The sequence below is a fragment of the Primulina tabacum genome, chromosome 1 (genome assembly GCF_025594145.1).
Source record: "Primulina tabacum isolate GXHZ01 chromosome 1, ASM2559414v2, whole genome shotgun sequence".
NCBI classification, from domain to species: Eukaryota; Viridiplantae; Streptophyta; class Magnoliopsida; order Lamiales; family Gesneriaceae; genus Primulina; species Primulina tabacum.
Window position 1 is genome coordinate 26,868,162 of NC_134550.1, and position 18,317 is coordinate 26,886,478.

At 33.7% G+C, this 18,317-nt stretch overlaps 1 protein-coding gene across 1 annotated transcript; it reads right to left on the minus strand.

Annotated features, from left to right (window-relative positions):
- Window positions 1-1,020: 1,020 nt before the first annotated feature.
- On the minus strand, window positions 1,021-7,293 carry LOC142543283 (kinesin-like protein KIN-14I). Its single transcript, XM_075650452.1, is given in 20 exon segments — window positions 1,021-1,477; window positions 1,869-2,090; window positions 2,092-2,271; window positions 2,273-2,349; window positions 2,457-2,620; window positions 2,715-2,968; window positions 3,051-3,210; window positions 3,302-3,482; window positions 3,627-3,733; window positions 3,841-4,017; window positions 4,090-4,185; window positions 4,276-4,357; window positions 4,443-4,559; window positions 4,850-4,918; window positions 5,322-5,393; window positions 5,481-5,723; window positions 5,815-5,958; window positions 6,133-6,299; window positions 6,802-6,927; window positions 7,034-7,293. Coding segments are annotated over 20 exon segments (2,766 nt in total). The 5' UTR covers window positions 7,044-7,293; the 3' UTR covers window positions 1,021-1,359.
- Window positions 7,294-18,317: the final 11,024 nt, after the last annotated feature.

The window sequence follows — 18,317 nt, forward strand, 5'->3', positions numbered from 1 at the left end:
ATGTATTATTTTATAAAAAAATAAATATTATTTTTCACTTTAAATATGGAATGAGCCGACTCATCTCACATTATCTTGGATCAATTGGAGGCACTACGTTGAAAAGAAATAGGGGAATACGTCAAACAAATAGTGTACAAAATTTGGAAATAGGCCGCCAATCAAGCAACAAAAATTAATGAAATATGACATTTTTCTGTCAAATAATTAGGTACGATTTTGAAATTAGCTTCACTACCAGGCAAATGGCAAACAAACATGTACACCTCAACAAATTTGATAAAGTAAACAATCTTCTATGAAAATTGAAATCTTTAAAATATTACATGCCCACTAGATTAATTATGCTGATAGGTCGAACATGCACGGTTAAAAATATTTTTACAATTTCGAACATCTGAAAGGTAAATAACATTTTTATGTAAGGAGTTTGTTTTAATTAAGTTTCGAATCTGGGATCTCATATCGAAGCGTACATATTCGATATTTAGTTGAATTGGATTAATTCGAAATAAGAAAAACAAATTCTTTAAAAAAAAAAAAACTAAAACATTGTTTTAAGACCAATTTGTATTTTATAAAATTTTTATTATTCGAATCGAATTTCTTACACGAGTATTTTTTCAGTAGTGGTGGTTTTAAGGAATTTGGATCCTTGTACATTGTAGAGTCATTGGATCATATAGACCTCACATGAAATCCACATGATCCAATAATAGCGTTGTGCACACACCAAATCCAAACGTGGTTTTAAGGAGTCGGACATCAGAGACTCCCAAATTCCAAGAAGTAAATTTTCATTATGAATTTACAAAACGAAAAAAGGCATAGGACTTGTTTAGTTTCCCTCTCTTTTCAAAAACTGAGTCAGAAATGTTGTTACAGAAGGCAAAAATAAAATTATATTTTAGGGGGGCAAATTATACTTCTATATATACATACATATATATATATATATATATCAATGAATATCTTTATGTATAATCTACACTAAAATAAGTTTCCTTCATCAAAATAAAGAAGAGTAAAAATCTCACTTTATAAATCATTTCTTGTGCATTGAACAGATAAAAATAGGAAAGCCAAAAAAAAAAAAAAGAACTCACAACAGAATATGAACACAAAAACCTCACAGTGGAGATGCCAAAAAGCAGAAATACCACTGTAATTGGAAAAAGAAAGGAAAAATTATATATCTGAAAAGTGGCATTGAGAAACTATGAATTGCCATTCTTCTTGCATACATACACCTCTCAGTCAGCAAGAACCTAACTAGTTATATATTTCATCGTAAAAGCAAGAAACTCGAAACAGCCACATTCGACAGCAAGAGCCTTTTTCTCATCCATGCTGCAATGCTCACTTCCCATTTACTGTTTTTCGCCTCCCATCGACAGAAACCGGTTGTCGCACATGCTTGTGCAACGGTGAATGGATCCCATTTGCACCTCTCTTAGTTGGTGGTGGAATTAGGCTCCTATTGACAAAAATAAAGTTTAAATATGCTAAAACAGATAGATCATTATTATTGTAATTCTCTTTTAAACATTGTTATTAGCACACTCATTCTTTTTGCCCGATCTGTGAAAGTTTTCTACATGCAAGATATCGACTGAGAAATTACTTTAAAGGCAGCAAATCTTTTGAGGATATGCTGGCTTTGCCCTCGTCTTGGAAGGAGAAAAATCGAAATGATTATTGGCACCAAAGGTCTCGATGATCCCACATAACCAATAGTATCTGGACCAATGTGTCTTTCAAAATTGTTGGTGGTTTGTAATCGTCTTGACACTTCGGTCATTTACGATTTCAAGGGACTCTCGCGTTCATGCACAATGAAAAATAAAAAGCAAAACAAGAAGATTTACCGTATTTCTGGACTCTTAGTTTGCTTTGGACTAGGTCTCCGGACTTTCGGACCCGTAACATTTGGCAAGCTGTTGGACCTAGGCATGTTTAGAAGCCATTGGTAATCTATCTCCGAAGACTCACTAGTTGCAGCTTCGAGATCATCAGATTCGTCAGTGATTGCTGTTTCATATTGGCTCCTAGATAAGCCATTATCTAGGCTGTATCTTCTTTGACCACTTCAAACTCTCAGCTCTGTTAACCATAGCCTTGTCAACCCAATCATGGGAGACGGCTTTTTCTTCTTCTATTGACCCTGGGCTACTAATAGGTGGCCAAGGAGGAGAATTTATCAAGTCTTGACTGTCAATGCTTAGCCTTCTTGATGTCAATGAAGTATCACTATGTCCCTTTCTCTCTGGATGTGCTCGGCCTAGAATTTTGATTTAGGCGTCCCGATTCACCTTCTTTCCGTGCTAAGGCTGCTTTCAGACTGGCTATCTACATGAAAAATGAAGCGAAGTTATCGTTTGCCAAGTTGTAACCGATAAAAAAATGTCGCACATACTTTTGTTACAAGTTAACAATGCAAAGGGGGCATGTAAAACCTGTTCTTTTAGTTCCTTGACATCGGCACTCTCTTTGTTTGCTTTAGCAGCACCAAGTTCAACAGTGGAAACACGTTCAGAAAATTTTAGAGTGCTAATTGTTTCTCCGAGAGCAGAAGGCTCCGGACTGATATGAACAAACATCAGTGTTTTTGCTTGGCCTCCTAAAGAACAAACAGGCCGTTATCTTAAAAATTAATGAAAGAATAATTATGGGGAAAGCATATTGTGCATTGAACGAGAAATGTCGTATCTTACCGAGTGAATCTTGAAGCAACTGTGTAAGTTTACTATTTCGGTAAGGAACATGTGAGTTCTTTTGGGCTAGAGCAGATATTACGTCTCCTAAGGCAGAAAGAGAGCGATTGATATGTTGAGCCTCCTTTAGTCTATCACCAACTGCCTCGGATTTGTCGGCTCTTTCACTTCCTGCCAGATCAACCAAATGCATACAACCACGAAGAATGGTACCCGATGTCAGGTCTTTTCCTTGAACATGAACTGTAAGGCAACTGCAAGCATTGTAATTTCAGATTTGTCAAAATAACAGGAAATAATTTCAGCAAAAAATTTATAGGACAAATATGATTCTACCTGTGAGAACGACTACTACGCACATTCATTGCAGTAGAGCCAACAGCACGGTTTTTATGGCCTAGGTTCATCAAATTGATGACATCTGATGTTGATGTAACAGGTACAAGATTTGCATTTGGTACGTTAATACCATTTTGAGAGCTGTTACGAATTTCTAATGTATTTTCGAGTTAAGAGAAAAATGAGGAAAATAAAAAAGTATGAGCCAAGAACAAAACTTTGAAGTTATAAATAATCCTCAAAAGGATATTTCTTATTGATTCCGTCCGTGGCGAGGAGATCTCTCACTTGCTCGTTGTAAATTTCCATCATCTGAACAGAGACCTCATAAGAAATGGTGTCTTTTCTTTGTTCAGAGATGAAAAATAAATCGCTCAGTGCCCTGTAGTTGACGCCTAGGCTTTCTTTTGTAAGTTCTTCAGGTCCTGACTGCAGATAAATAAGTATTCTTTTCAAAGACACCAAGAAAGATCAAATATAGTTAAAGTTGAGGTAAGCGATAACTTTCTTGAAGACAATAGCTCAGGATTTCTAACATCTATCGTTTTAATTTATGTTCATAAAACTTCTTACCATTGTGTAAGTTTTCCCAGATCCTGTTTGACCATAAGCAAATATACACACATTATAACCATCAAGGACAGATCGAATCAATGGTTGTGTATCTGCAAACACTTCTTCTGTGGAAAAGGAAGAAACAAAAGGTCGAAAAACGGCTACTCAGTGGAGTCTTGACAAGTTAAGTATTGTACAAAGGGAAAAAAAAGTTATTAGGGACCTTAGAGACCTTGACTCGCAGATGGACCAAAAACTTTGTTAGCGGTGAATGTCTTGCGAACATCTTTTCCATATTTTGAAGGAGAGAGTAATGTAATAGTCCTATCATTCGTATCTTCGACAGAGCTCAAACCGTGGGGTTGCCCAGGCAAAAAAGGTCGTACTCGACAGTAAACCCGTATATTGCCTGTCAAGCACGAGCAAGAAACATATAATTGCCACGTTTTTTCATAAAAATTACAACCATTAGAGTTTTTACCTTTCAAGTCTTGCACTTGATTATATAATTTGCGATTTTCATCTAGAACTCTTTGGTATTCAGAAGCTGCATGAGCCAAACTTTGTAGGTGTTTTCCTATCAACAAAGATTAACAAAAAAAAGTTCTTAAATCCCATGTCCCACTTAAACAATTCAAATTTTATGTAACCAAAGCAAGATCTGTACCTAGATTGTTCACTTCTTCTTGATATTTCATTTGCAAAGTTTTCAAGTCTTCTCTAGTAAACTGAAGGGTACTCTTCAATTTCTAAAACAATGAAATAAAAAATGGTGATAAATCTCAAGCTCAAGACCAAAATGTATTTTCTATTCACAAATTGAACATGAATCACCTGTATATATATTTGCTGCTGTTTAACTAAGTTTAACGGAGATGAATCATGCACTTCTAATTCACCAGAATTCACATCAGTATCAGTCCACCTCTCGTCCTTAATTATATTTGAGGTCTTGCACAACAAACGAATAAAACGGTAAGTCTTAGAATAGACTTAAAATGCATGGTCAAGTGTTACACAAATCAATGTAATCTATCCTCGGTCTCACTATCAGCGTGTAAAGTAAACGGCTCATTGGTACCATGGATTACCTGTAGTACAGTAACAGTATCTTTACAAAAATCATCTTTATGACTTCATATTCATTTTGCAACATATAATTCAGTGTAGTGCGTCTGAATCTAGAAAGTAAATGTATCGAAAACTAGGCAATGAATACAGTCAAAGAACATATTTCTTACATGGTCTTTTTGGCTTGCCAATCTACACTCAAATTCTTCCATGACTTTGCCCAACATATTCTCCACAATCTGTATATGAGAACAGATGAATTTTCTCAGAACTTAAAATCAGAAAATATACAGACCAGAGGCTACTCTTGTCAAATAAAAAAGGGCAATCATTTAAATGGTGGTAGATATGTGTATTTAGCAAACTAAAAAAGTGCTAAAACAATTTACAAGTAACTTTCTTGAAAATTAGAAGATCTCAATTCCAAGCATGATTCTCATTTGCATTTCTAAGAACAGATATCAAGTAAACTGAGTTTATTGGGATTTTAAAATTTTTAGACTGTCGAGAATGAATCTGGCTTAAGCTTGTAATCATGTCTGGCTCGATATTGTAATCATGTGTGTTATCAATGAACCAACATACCTTCTAAGACTTAATTAATTTATAATCTGTCTCACAATAACTAATGTAAATACTTGCCTCTGGAATATCTTCTTGTTTCTTATCAGAAAGAAGTTCGCGGACAAGTAAGCGCAAGGAGTGGGAGGTTTCCTGCAAATTGAAGAGCAAAACAAATTTATGGGAGAAATTTTTGTGCAGTTGACAAGCGGCAGATAACTGAAGTTTAAGCTTACGAACCATTTCATCAAAACACTCCCCCATGTCGCTCGATAAACCATCAAGCAACTTCTCCCCAGCAGATGCGTTCCTTAAGATTGAATTCATGAAAAGATCAGAATTTTTTCGAATAAATTGCCTCCCTTCACATGGTGGCTTCGAATTTCCGCTAAATTTCCAGACCCCGTTTCCACCTCCTTGCTTCCACTCATAGTATGACTTAAGAGCCAGTACACTACTCACGATTCTTGAAGGCTTCCCTCCCTGGAAGATTGATCCAGAAATCATTAATTACATTTCCTTCTATGCCATTTCTATGAACAAGATAAAACCGCTACAAAGTTAATCGACGTACTTGTTCCAAATCTGAGGCTTCAAAAGTCGGAATCCCCAATTCCCCAATAGAATCGAGAAAGTTCCTAATATTTTCAAAGTATTGGTACGCAGAGAGAGCAGTGCCATCAGGAATAACAACAATATCAGAAGGTGCTTCAACTACCTAGAAGCAAATCAAACAATAAAAGCAATAATAATTAAAACACTATCTAAGGAGAGAGTCTGAAACCGAGGATGGAACCTTCAGTGACAGAAGCAAGCACACACTTGCATGATTTTTCATGTGTAGTTTATTTAGAATGTGGTAGAGGAAATCAAGAAATTCAGTGAACCTTACCTTCGGCACAGCACCAGGCTGGACCTTGTTAAGTACATTGCAGAGCATAATCCCACTTCGCAAACCAATTCTAAATTCCTCTTCAGATGGCTCAGCTGGAAAATCTTTCCCTGCAACTACCCCCACCATTTTCCTTATCCATCCGGCTGCTTCATATCTTCTCAATGCTGCAACACAACCATCTAGTTATATTTCATAATATCAGTTTCTTTTGTCCATTCTATACCGCGGAAAAGTTCAGTCCGTGTTATTGGTTCAATCTACAACCTATGATGCTAGCATAACGTGCTTTAATACATTGTCTGTGTCACAATTTAGACGACCGATTCCTCTGTAATGGTGATTATTACGTACCCACGCGAAAGAATATGAAAACCCATTTCCAGATTCATTTGTAGAGAATGACATGAAATGCAGAGCCAAGATTAAAGTATTTCAATATTTGTGCAAAGAATATGAAAACACATATCCAGATACATTTCTAGAGAAAGACATGAAATGTAGAGCCAAGATTGAAGTATTCCAATATTTTTTCACATCCATACCCACAATAAAAATCAAAATTTTATTTCAAGGCATTAATCTCAATCTCAAACAATAAATGACGAAACAGTGTGGCATACAATCAAGAATGATCCCAATAGAATGTATACGATCAATATCACATACATGCTTCCTGAACTTTTCTTGAGGCCAAATCAATGTCGTTCAATCTCTTTCCGTGTTGTTGAAGCACATCTCTTACAACAGACAATACATTGAATTGCAACATCCCTTCCGCCATTAATGCAGCAGCTTAAAAGCAACACACCCACCAAGAAATACTGATTAAAAAAAAAAGAAGAAATCTCCAAGAAAATCTTGTAACGTTCATGAACAAAAAGGCTTTATTCTTTCGTACATGGATACATTCAAAACCGTATCTTGCATATGATTCTGTGCGTGTTTGTTAACATATAATCTGCTCCATTGGCATCAATGGCGAGAAATAAATGCCGGGAAAGATCCAAGAAAGAAGAAAAATAAGGGAGGAAGGAGGAAATGGAGAGTGGGGAGGGAAATTTGATGTTTGCTCTTCCCTCTTCACTTGTCTATTTATCACTCATTCAAATAACCGAAGCTCTTACAGAGCCGAAAGGTTCGCGATCTTGATGGTTCTTATTCCAACTGCTCTTTGAGTGGATGAAAAACTTGAATTTATTTTTAAATGTTTCTCTCATTTCTTCCCACTTTTTTTTTAAAACTTTAAATCAAAGAATGAATCGGGAAAATATTGACAAATCTTCTCTATAAATGAAATACAATTTACATAATACATAAGAACACGAGATACTCTGGGCTGGTTTTATGATTTTTTTATTATTTAAAATTCTGATTTGATTTTCTAATTCAAAATTGAAATTTTCGACTACAGAAAATATACATGATTATTTCCCGATTTAAACTTAATCTAAAATATTGTAGCCAACTTATCGATTTTTCCGAAAATTAAACATAAATGGAGCATGAAACTCGACTTATATCAATCATAAGATCGAACGTTGTATTAGTTGAGATTCAGATGAGAATATAAAAAACCTAGCATCCAAATTATTTTATGAAATAATATGTCAAAGAAAATGAGAATAAATTACATGTACAACAACAGCCAATTGTGTTGACATAGATATCCCAAATTTGGAGTTGTTGATTGTATAGACCATACGTGACTGCGACCAAGTGTTATCTTCCATCTCACCAAACAAATACGTCTCAGTCATTAATTTTCCTAAATTTGAGTGTGACTAAATTAATTATAAAAACAAATAAAAAAAATTTTAAACAAATTAATTACCACCAAATGGTTTGACTCTTAATTTCCAGAGAAATTAAATTATTATTTAGATTTATATATTAATGTTTTGGGGTAATTTTTAAATATTCTGATGTTTTATATGATAATTTTTTATATTTATTTTTGGATTAATGGTTGCTTACGTGTTTTATGATCATATCATGATACAATTAGCGGGTTTCTTTTTTTTTTTTTTGGCATTATATTCTTTTTGTGATTTTGATCATCTATATTATCAAATATCATTTTTAAATTGATAATTTTAATTATTTTGGCAATTTTAATCATTTTTTTCTGACGTGATGAAAAGTTTCTAAAATTATCCAAAATAAGAAGTTACACAACTTAAACAGAAATCTAATCAAAATCGTAAAATGATAAAACTATAGGATTTTATATCCTGTTGTGAATAGTAGAGAATATAGAGAAGAGAGAATGATTTTTTGTGTGCTTTATTCATCATTGGAGACCTCTATTTATAGAGTAGATTTACAAAACTTGAATAGGTAACAATATCAATAATCATCTATAATATCTTTTCTATAATACTCCCCCTTAGATGATTATCGACTCATTAAATCACTTCTAAGAGATGTGGGAGTTCAAATGCTGCCTCGTTAAAACCTTGTCAGTAAAACCCAATGGAAAAATCTGAACGAAGGAAAAAGAGTACAACAATAGATACTCCCTCTGATCTCAATCATTTGAGATCCTTCAACTGATGCATCCCTAGCTTGTGCACCAATTTCTTGAATGTTGAAGTTGGTAATGCCTTTGTAAATAAGTCAGCTACATTGTAGCTTGAGCGAATTTGATGGACGTCAATATCACCATTTTCTTGAAGTTCATGTGTATAGAAAAACTTTGGTGAAATATGCTTTGTTCTATCACCTTTGATGTATCCTCCTTTTAACTGCGCAATGCAAGCAGTATTATCTTCGAATATTACTGTTGGGTCATCTTTGGCTGTTGGGAGTCCACATGATTCTTGAATATGTTGTGTCATAGATCTCAACCACACACACTCCCGACTTGCTTCATGCATTGCAATGATCTCAGAGTGATTTGAAGACGTCGCTGTTAAGGATTGCTTCACCGACTTCCATATCCGACTAAAGGAGACTTTGATTTTGTCGAATAAAATAATCTCATATCAATTGTACCCTAACGAAATATGTGTTTTACACCATTCCAATGTCTTCGGGTTGGACATGAGTTATATCTCGCTAAAAGATTAACAGAAAATGATATATCTGGGCGAGTACAATTTGCGAGATATGACAGTGCACCAATGACACTTAGATATGGTACTTCTGGACCAACGATTTTTTCTCCATTTTCAGGTGGTCGAAAAGGATCTTTGTTAGCATCAAGTGATCGAACAAACATTGGTGATGCTAATGGGTGTGCCTTGTCCATGTAAAAGCGCTTTAATATTTTTTCTGTATATGATGATTGATGAACAAATATTCCCTCTTGCAAATGTTCAATCTGCAATCCGAGGCAAAATTTTGTCTTTCCTAAATCTTTCATCTCAAACTCATTTTTCAAGTAATTGGCAGTTTTAGTAAGCTCTTCTGGAGTGGCAATAAGATTTAGATCATCAACATATACTGCCACAATTGCAAAACCCTCATCTGTTCTTTTTATAAAAGCGCATGGACAAATAGCATTATTTGTGTATCCTTCTTTTAACAAATATTCACTAAGACGATTGTACCACATGCGACCAGATTGCTTTAATCCATATAAGGATTTATGCAGTTTTATTGATAACATAGCCTTGAGCGCTTCACCATTTTCTTTCGATAGTTTGAATCCTTCAGGCACTTTCATATATATATCACTATCAATTGAACCATAAAGATAAGCAGTTACAACATCCATAAGTCGCATATCAAGAGTTTCTGATACTGCTAAAATGATTAGGAATCGAAAAGTAGTGACATCCATCACAGGTGAATATGTTTCCTCATAGTCAATTCCAGGTCTCTGCGAGAAACCTTGGGCTACGAGTCGGGCCTTGTATCTTACAATTTCACCATTTTCATTCCTCTTTCGTACAAAAACCCATCTGTATCCTACTGGGATTACATTTTCAGGTGTTTGTACTACAGGTCCAAACACTTTATGTTTTTCTAGTGAGTCTAATTCAGTTTGTATGTCCTTCTTCCACTTTGGCCAATCATCTCTTTGTTGACAATCCTTAACGGATTGTGGTTCTGGGTCTTCATTATGTATGATGTCAAGGGCGACATTTAGGGCAAAGACATTGTCAACAATTGTATTATTTCGATCCCACAATTTTCGAGATGATATATAATTTATTGAAATCTCATTATTTTCATGAGAATTTGATTCTTCAGGAATAATATTATCCAAGTTTGGTTCATTGATCCCTCTTACTATATCATCCAAGATTTCTTCTTCGGGAGCTTTTGAATTTTCTTTCTCTTGTACCTTTCTTTTTCGAGGTACAATATCCTTTGAACCAATTGGTCGACCACGCTTCTGGCGTATTTTAGATTCATTTGCAGGTTGAATAATAGCTGGTCCTACGGGGACATCAATTTTTACAGGGGTATTCTCTGCATGTATATGTGACTTTGTCACATTCTTTGTATTAACAAAAGCATCGGGCAATTGATTTGCAATTCTTTGCAAGTGAATGATTCTTTCAACTTCTTGCTCACATTGATTATTTCGAGGATCATAATGAGATAGTGTTTTCTCATTCCAACAAATCTTTTGTTGTTCTTCGGGACACAACTTTATTTCTCATAGATTTGGAAATTCCAATTCATCGAAGTGGCAATCTGCAAATCTCGCAGTAAACAAATCTCCTGTTAAAGGTTCCAAAAATCTAATAATAGATGGTGAAACGTATCCCACATAAATCCCAAGTCTACGTTGTGGGCCCATTTTGGTTCACTGTGTAGGTGGGAGAGGGACTTGTACTGCACAACCAAATACTCGAAGGTGAGAAACATCAGGCTCTCGACCATAAGCAAGTTTTAAGGGTGAGTATTGGTGATAATTAGTTGGCCTTATACGAATCAATGATGCAGCATGTAATATGGCATGTCCCCACACAGATGATGGAAGTTTGGTTCTCATCAATAATGGTCTAGCAATTAATTGCAAACGCTTAATAAATGACTCTGTTAAGCCATTTTGTGTATGGACATGGGCAACCGAATGCTCAACTGAAATCCCTATTGACATACAGCAGCATTATCAAGACGAATTGTCTTGATTGAGTGATCTGGGAATTGAGCTCGTAATTTAATAATTTGCGCAAGTAATCTAGCAAAAGCTATATTTTGAGTTGAAAGCAAACTAACATGTGACCATCTAGTAGACGCATCAATCAATACCATGAAGTATCGAAATGGTCCACATGGTGGGTGTGTAGGTCCACAAATATCCCCATGATCTCTCTCCAAGAAGGTTGGGATTTCAACATCAATCTTTGTAGGGGAAGGTCTTATAATTAGTTTGCCTTGTGAACAAGCTACACATGGATAATCATTGTGTAAAAGAATCTTCTGGTTCTTTAGAGAGTGTCCATGTGAGTTAATTATTATTCTGCGCATCATTGTTGCCCCAGGGTGACCAAGTCGATCATGTCATAATTTGAAGCTCTGTTGGTCAACAAACTTCTGGTTTGTGACAATGTTTGCTTCGACTGTTTTTATTGTTGTAAAATACATTCCAGAAGGAAGTGCACATAATTTTTCTTTTATCTGCTTCTGGCCAGATATAATAGATGTTATGCAAAGGTATTCGAAATTATTTTCATTTAATGTTTCAATATGGTATCCATTTCAGCGGATGTCTTTAAAGCTAAGCAAATTTCTAATGGATTTGCTCGCATATAAGGCATTTTCAATATATAGGCTTGTATTATTTGGTAAAATGATTTTTGCCTTTCCATAACCTTCAATAATTTTTGATGCACCCGATATTGTTGTAACATTATCTTCAGCTAATGTTAACTCTAAAAAATACCTTTTATTTTGAAGAATGGTATGTGTTGTACCACTATCCACTAAGCATTCATCCTGACATTTCATCGTTAATCTAAAATAAAAATATAATTCAATAAGCTAAATTCAATAAATAATGTGTAAAGCTTTCAAAGGAAATATTTTATTGAATAATGAAAACATTTATTGAATAACAAAATAAACCTCCATGACAAATCCTAAACACGAACTGAACATAAAAATAAAAACAAGACCACGATAACCTAATAAACAATAGAAATTCAAAGTAGGAACAAGAGCAAAGAAAGTAATACTTATTATTTTTTAACACACTACCACCAATCAAATTATCTATATTTTCATCTGGATTAGCAAAGAAATCAGAGACGTCCAAGTGAGTTATATCAATTGGATCATCATTGTTCACAAAATTTATCTTCATTTTTCCATTTTCTTTGATTGATTTTTGGTATAGATCCACAAGATGTTTTGCCGTACGACAGGTACGAGACCAATGCCCTTCCATTCCACATCTATAAGATTTTTCTTCATATACTTTGGAACTCTTCTCCTTTGCTTCTTCATTATTGGAATTCCACTGCTGGTGGCTTGTTTTATGTTTTTTTCCATTTTGTTGCTGATAGTATCTTCTTTGGCCACGCCCACGCCCACGTCCACGTCCATGTCCATTGTTATGATTTTGAGTGGAATTAGCATTCGCTTCAGGAAATGCAATTTCATATTCTTCAGGAAATGTAGTTCCATTTGCTTCAGGAAATGGTGTGGATCCAGTTGGGCGCATTTGGTGATTTTTCATGAGCAACTCATTGTTTTGTTCAGCAACTAGTAAGCATGAGATGAGTTCAGAGTACCTTTGAAATCCACGTTCATGATATTGCTGCTGCAGGAGCACGTTTGATACATGAAAAGTGGAAAATGTTTTTTCTAACATGTCTTGATCAGTGACTTTCTCTCCACAAAGTATCAGTGTGGAACTAGTCTTGAATAATGCAGAGTTATAGTCACTTACGGACTTAAAATCTTGTAACCGTAGGTGCATCCATTCATATCGGGCTCTTGGGAGAATTACAGTTCGTTGATGGTCAAATCTTTCTTTTAGATTTTTCCAAAGCTCTCGTGGCTCTTTCACAGTGAGATATTCGACTTTCAACCCATTATTGAGGTGATGACGGAGAAAAATAAGTACCTTTGCACGGTCCTGCTGGGACATTTCATTTCCTTCTTTTATTGTATCTCCTAAATTCATAGAGATAAGGTGGACCTCGGCATCCAAAATCCATGATAAATAATTTTTTCCAGTCAAGTCAAGTGCTTCAAATTCAAGTTTGGTGATGTTCGCCATTGCAAATTAAAAAAAAAATTATATAATTAGAATCATGACATAAATAGAGTAAAATTGCATTACTATTATTGAAAATAAATATTATAGCAAGTTATGCATGTTACTACTTTTACTATGTAATTTTGAAAATTTGTTATTCTATTTGTTAAACTAACATCGATGCAGTGTACATTGAGATGTGCTCAATTAATAATTTATGTATCTTTTACAAATTGCACTAATTACAAATTGTAGCATTATAAACTAAAGAAAAAAATAAAACTCTTTTATGCACAATTATTCTAAATACGTAAAACAAATATCACAGAATCCTGCCCAACTTCGTAAACAAGCCATATATTTCTTGAAAAAGAAAAAATCCAACACTTTGGACTTAAAAAAATTATAATAAAATTTATGTCTTAAAAAAAATTACTCCCACACCTAGAATTTCTCACACCACTGGTGCGGTTGTGAAGAATTATTATTATTATTATTATTATTTTTTTGGTCCAATTGATATCAAAAATAGTGTTGCGAATGACTCAAAAATTATCATAAAACTAGTAAATACTAGTATTCACACAATATTTTAGCGACTATTTAAATCATCAAAATCCAAATAATATAAATCTTAAATAAGCAATCTAAGATATGAAAAAAACTTAAATCAAAACAACAATACATTTATAATCAATATTCTTCAATAATATTGTCGAAACATATGATAGTTATCTAAATTCTTCAGGAATATGATAACATTATATTTTATATCAATATTATTCATAGATATTGATAGATCTTTATGATTTTAGATCAAGATTCTTCGGGAATATTGATAAATCTTATTCATCTATATTTTATTCATAGATCTATCAATATGTTCAACATAAAGTTGTGTTGTGCTACTTCAGGAGCATCAACATAAAATTAAATGTTGTGCTTCTTCGGGAGCATCAATATAAATATATAATTTGTGCTGCTTCGGGAGCATCAATATTAAATCTAAATATTGTGCTTCTTCAAGAGCATCATACAAGAATAAGAATGAATTATTTATAAATTTTACCTTGAAGAGCACTCGTGCTGATAACGTGTTGTGAATAGTAGAGAATATAGAGAAGAGAGAATGATTTTTTGTGTGCTTTATTCATCATTGTAAACCTCTATTTATATAGTAGATTTACAGAACTTGAATAGGTAACAATATCAATAATCATCTATAATATCTTTTTTATAATATATCCATCATATATACTATATCCTATATATTTCCGGAATCAACTATTTTAGATGTGAAACGAAAACTAAATGGGGTATTATTGTTAGAATGGAAAGGGTCACAGTGTTCAATTATTAATGCTCCAAATTGCTGATTAAAAAAATAATTTGAATGAATTTTTTTTTAACCTAACAATTTAAGCTTTTTATTAGTAAAATAATTGAAATTTCCAGGAAAAGGGAAATGGGAAATAAGAAAAAAAAAAAGGTGGCGCATCACTTTACCTCTCCGGCTTTAAAGAATGATGGGAAATGGAGCACATGATATGATTAACATTAATTCTAATCTCACCCGAAAGAGAGCATCTTCGATGAGTGAATATAGGCAATCCACGGGAAATTCGATCATACAGTGAATATTACTACCTCTATATAGGATCAAAGGTCAAGATTTGATGAATTTTATGTGAGATCCACGTTAAAAATCATGTGTGGTTAAATCTTAGTCATTTCGCTGCAATGAGATACTACTTCACTGTAAAGTCAAAAAACCCGCAATCCACATAGAAACATCGGAAGCTTTTGACAAATCTTAAGATTAAAATCATACTCCAAAGTCACTTTAAGCAATGCTAAGTTTCAAAAAGCCCATACCTTGAAAAACACATACAAGGTTTAATTATCGATCTACTGTAACATATCTTATTTTGTAATTAATGTGAATGTTACGTACACTTATTACAACAGACCTCTACCATGATCAGACCGCATGCTACAAAATTGTATTTCAAAAATATATCCTTACAAAATCTTTGTTAGTTCTATGGAAATGATTACAAAATTCATTATTTGCTAGTAAAACAACTACCTCCATCCGGCAGCCGGCGAGAGAGACGCGTGTATATCAAGAAATTAATGTTCTCAAAAACTGCTAATGAAACAAGTGCAGTACTTCATGCTACTAAAGTTGCACCTCAAGCCCATCCAAAATTAGCAACTTATGCCAATACATTTTAAAGTCTCGTTTTTTCGCTAGAGTAGGTCTCTTATGAGACGGTCTCACGAATATTTATCTTACAATTTGGATCAACTCTACCGATATTCACAATAAAAAGTAATAATTTTAGCATAAAAAATAATATTTTTTCATGGATGCCCAAATAAAATATATTCATGAGATGAGTTATCCATGGTCATATTTACAATAATAAGTTGTATGTTTGACATAAAAAATTATATTTTTTCATGAGTGACTCAAATAAGATATTTGTCTCACAAAATTGATTCATAAGACTGTCTCACAAAAGTTTTTGTGTTTATTTTTTTTATTATTTATGATCTTATTTTAAAAATTAGTTATTTCTAGCACGATCAGGAAATGAGATATGGAATATTTTACCATCCTCGAAATCTTTTCTAATTTCGTATAATTATTAAACTTATGTCGTCGACAATGACTGTTATCATTAAAATCTATAATTATCTCACCAAAAAATAATTCAAGTTTTCGTAAGAATAAATTTCATATTTTTATATTATGTAAATCAAATATTCAAAGGTAGATGGGCACCTTTTATATTGATGAGATAATCTTCGCTTAGAAGCAAAATGATTGGTCGATGTTTAATTAGACAGCGAAAGACGAGGCATGTGATATAGATGGGCACAATTAAAAAAAAAAATCATATCAAATGCATATGTTTAAATAGGGGTAGGCATGAATTGGGTGACATTTTTTTTATGACGATGAAACCTACATACTCTACCTTTTGATACGAATTTGATAAACTATTGAACTAGTGTAGTAGCCTGAAAATAGATATCAACATGCTCTCTGGTCGTGTATTTAAGTAACTCGTTGAAAAAGTCTAGTTACATTTATTTACACTTTGGGGGATTACTATGTTTATGTTTATGAATAGGTCTCTTGTGAGACGGTCTCACGAATCTTTATCTGTGAGACGGATCAACTCTACCGAAATTCACAACAAAAAGTAATATTTTTTCATGGATGACCCATATAAGAGATATATATCATAAAATACGACTCGTGAGACTGTCTCACACAAATTTTTGTCAATGTTATAATCATGACAAGTAAGATTAATTAAAAAGGTTAGCTTTATGACTTTATCTTAAAAAGAATCACATAAATTCGGAGATTACCAAATGGAGTTGGGAGCTACGGCCGAACCATGGCCCAGCTTCAATAATTGCACCACTATATGTATAACCAATATTAAATAAATAGGTGACTAAAAGCCCCAAGAATCCTGGCTTTAGTTTAGAAATTGAAATTAATTGGTTTCCATGGACAATTTCAACGATTAGATATTAAGCGACTTTTTGCTTTTCGATTTTCATGGTTTGCTGTCAATTATGATGTAAACTAGGTAGCTTAAAAAGTCATGTTAGATGATATTTTATTGACAATTTTGTCGTTTAGTTTGTAAAAAAAATTAAAAATATTGGTTCAATATTGAAGATATGAAGATAACTGAAGAAAATATTTTCTTAAATACGTTTTTGAGATTTGTTGAAGATATCATGAAAATATTGGATGAAATTACCTAGAAGATAAGGTGCAAGATTTGAAAATATTGTATCTATCTTGGATATTATATAATGCTCTATATGTTGAAATTCTTATTTATTTTGAAGATCGCCAAGCATGAACATATTTGATCGAGGGAGGCCGATGAGCTTATATTGTCAAATCTATGAGAGTTGGTTGTAGTATGCGACTTTTAAAAATAAAAACGTCTATTGTTCATTCTATGTCGCGACATGCCGTGAGACGAATTTATGTCAGTATTATTGCATTCATTCTGATTTCGAGGATTTCAATTGGCAGTAGTACACACGCATTCAAAGAATCTTGGTTCTTTCCTCGGGATAGGAAGGTGACGTTCTAGAGAGAGAACAATAAGGAGTTTTAAAGGGAGTCCGAGTTGGCGGTATTGAAGTAAGTGCTTCTTGTCTTTTAAAGTCTACTGAATGTGTTCGTCATATAAATGTCATTAGAAAAGATGAAGTCTTTATTTGAATAAGTTCTCGTATAATCATAACATTTTATATTTAGTGGATTCACTTGATAGTTGGGCGTGGCCCGTGGACGTAGATCTTTTGGACCGAACCACGTTAAAATTTTATGTGTCTTTTATTTTGCATTCAATGTGTTGGAACATTTCATGTTAGAAATCTTGATTTTGATGTTAACAAAACTTGTTATTTTGTTTCTAATGATTTTACCGAAGTGTGCAGAAACTGGAACAAGGATTCGAACTGATCATTTATCGAGCCAAAACTGAAGCTATCGAGACGTAAACTGAAAGTTCTAACTGATCGCCCTAACTGAATCAGCTCAACTGAAATATCAAAAGACCAGTTCAACTGATTTTCCAGCTGATAGGTAGTTCAGCAGAAAATCTTCAGAAGCCCGGTCAGCTGATGAAGATCTCAACTGATGAAAAGCCCAGCTGACTAGTTCTGTGGGGCCCTTAGCTCCTAATCATTATTACAATGCACTTTAATTAAGGTTAACTAATTACAGCGGAAAACGAGTTTAAAATTTCCTTTATAATGAGCCCAAAATATTTCTTCAATAATTTAAATACTAAAAATAGTATTTCATCTCACATAATAAACATGCCCACACGAACTCAAAACCAATCATACACAAACAACTCATATCCTCGGGACATGCCCCGGTATATAAAAATATATATACATATATACTGGGAACAAAACATAAACCTCAACTCAAACTGTGACTCCCTCCAAAAGTATCATCTCCGGT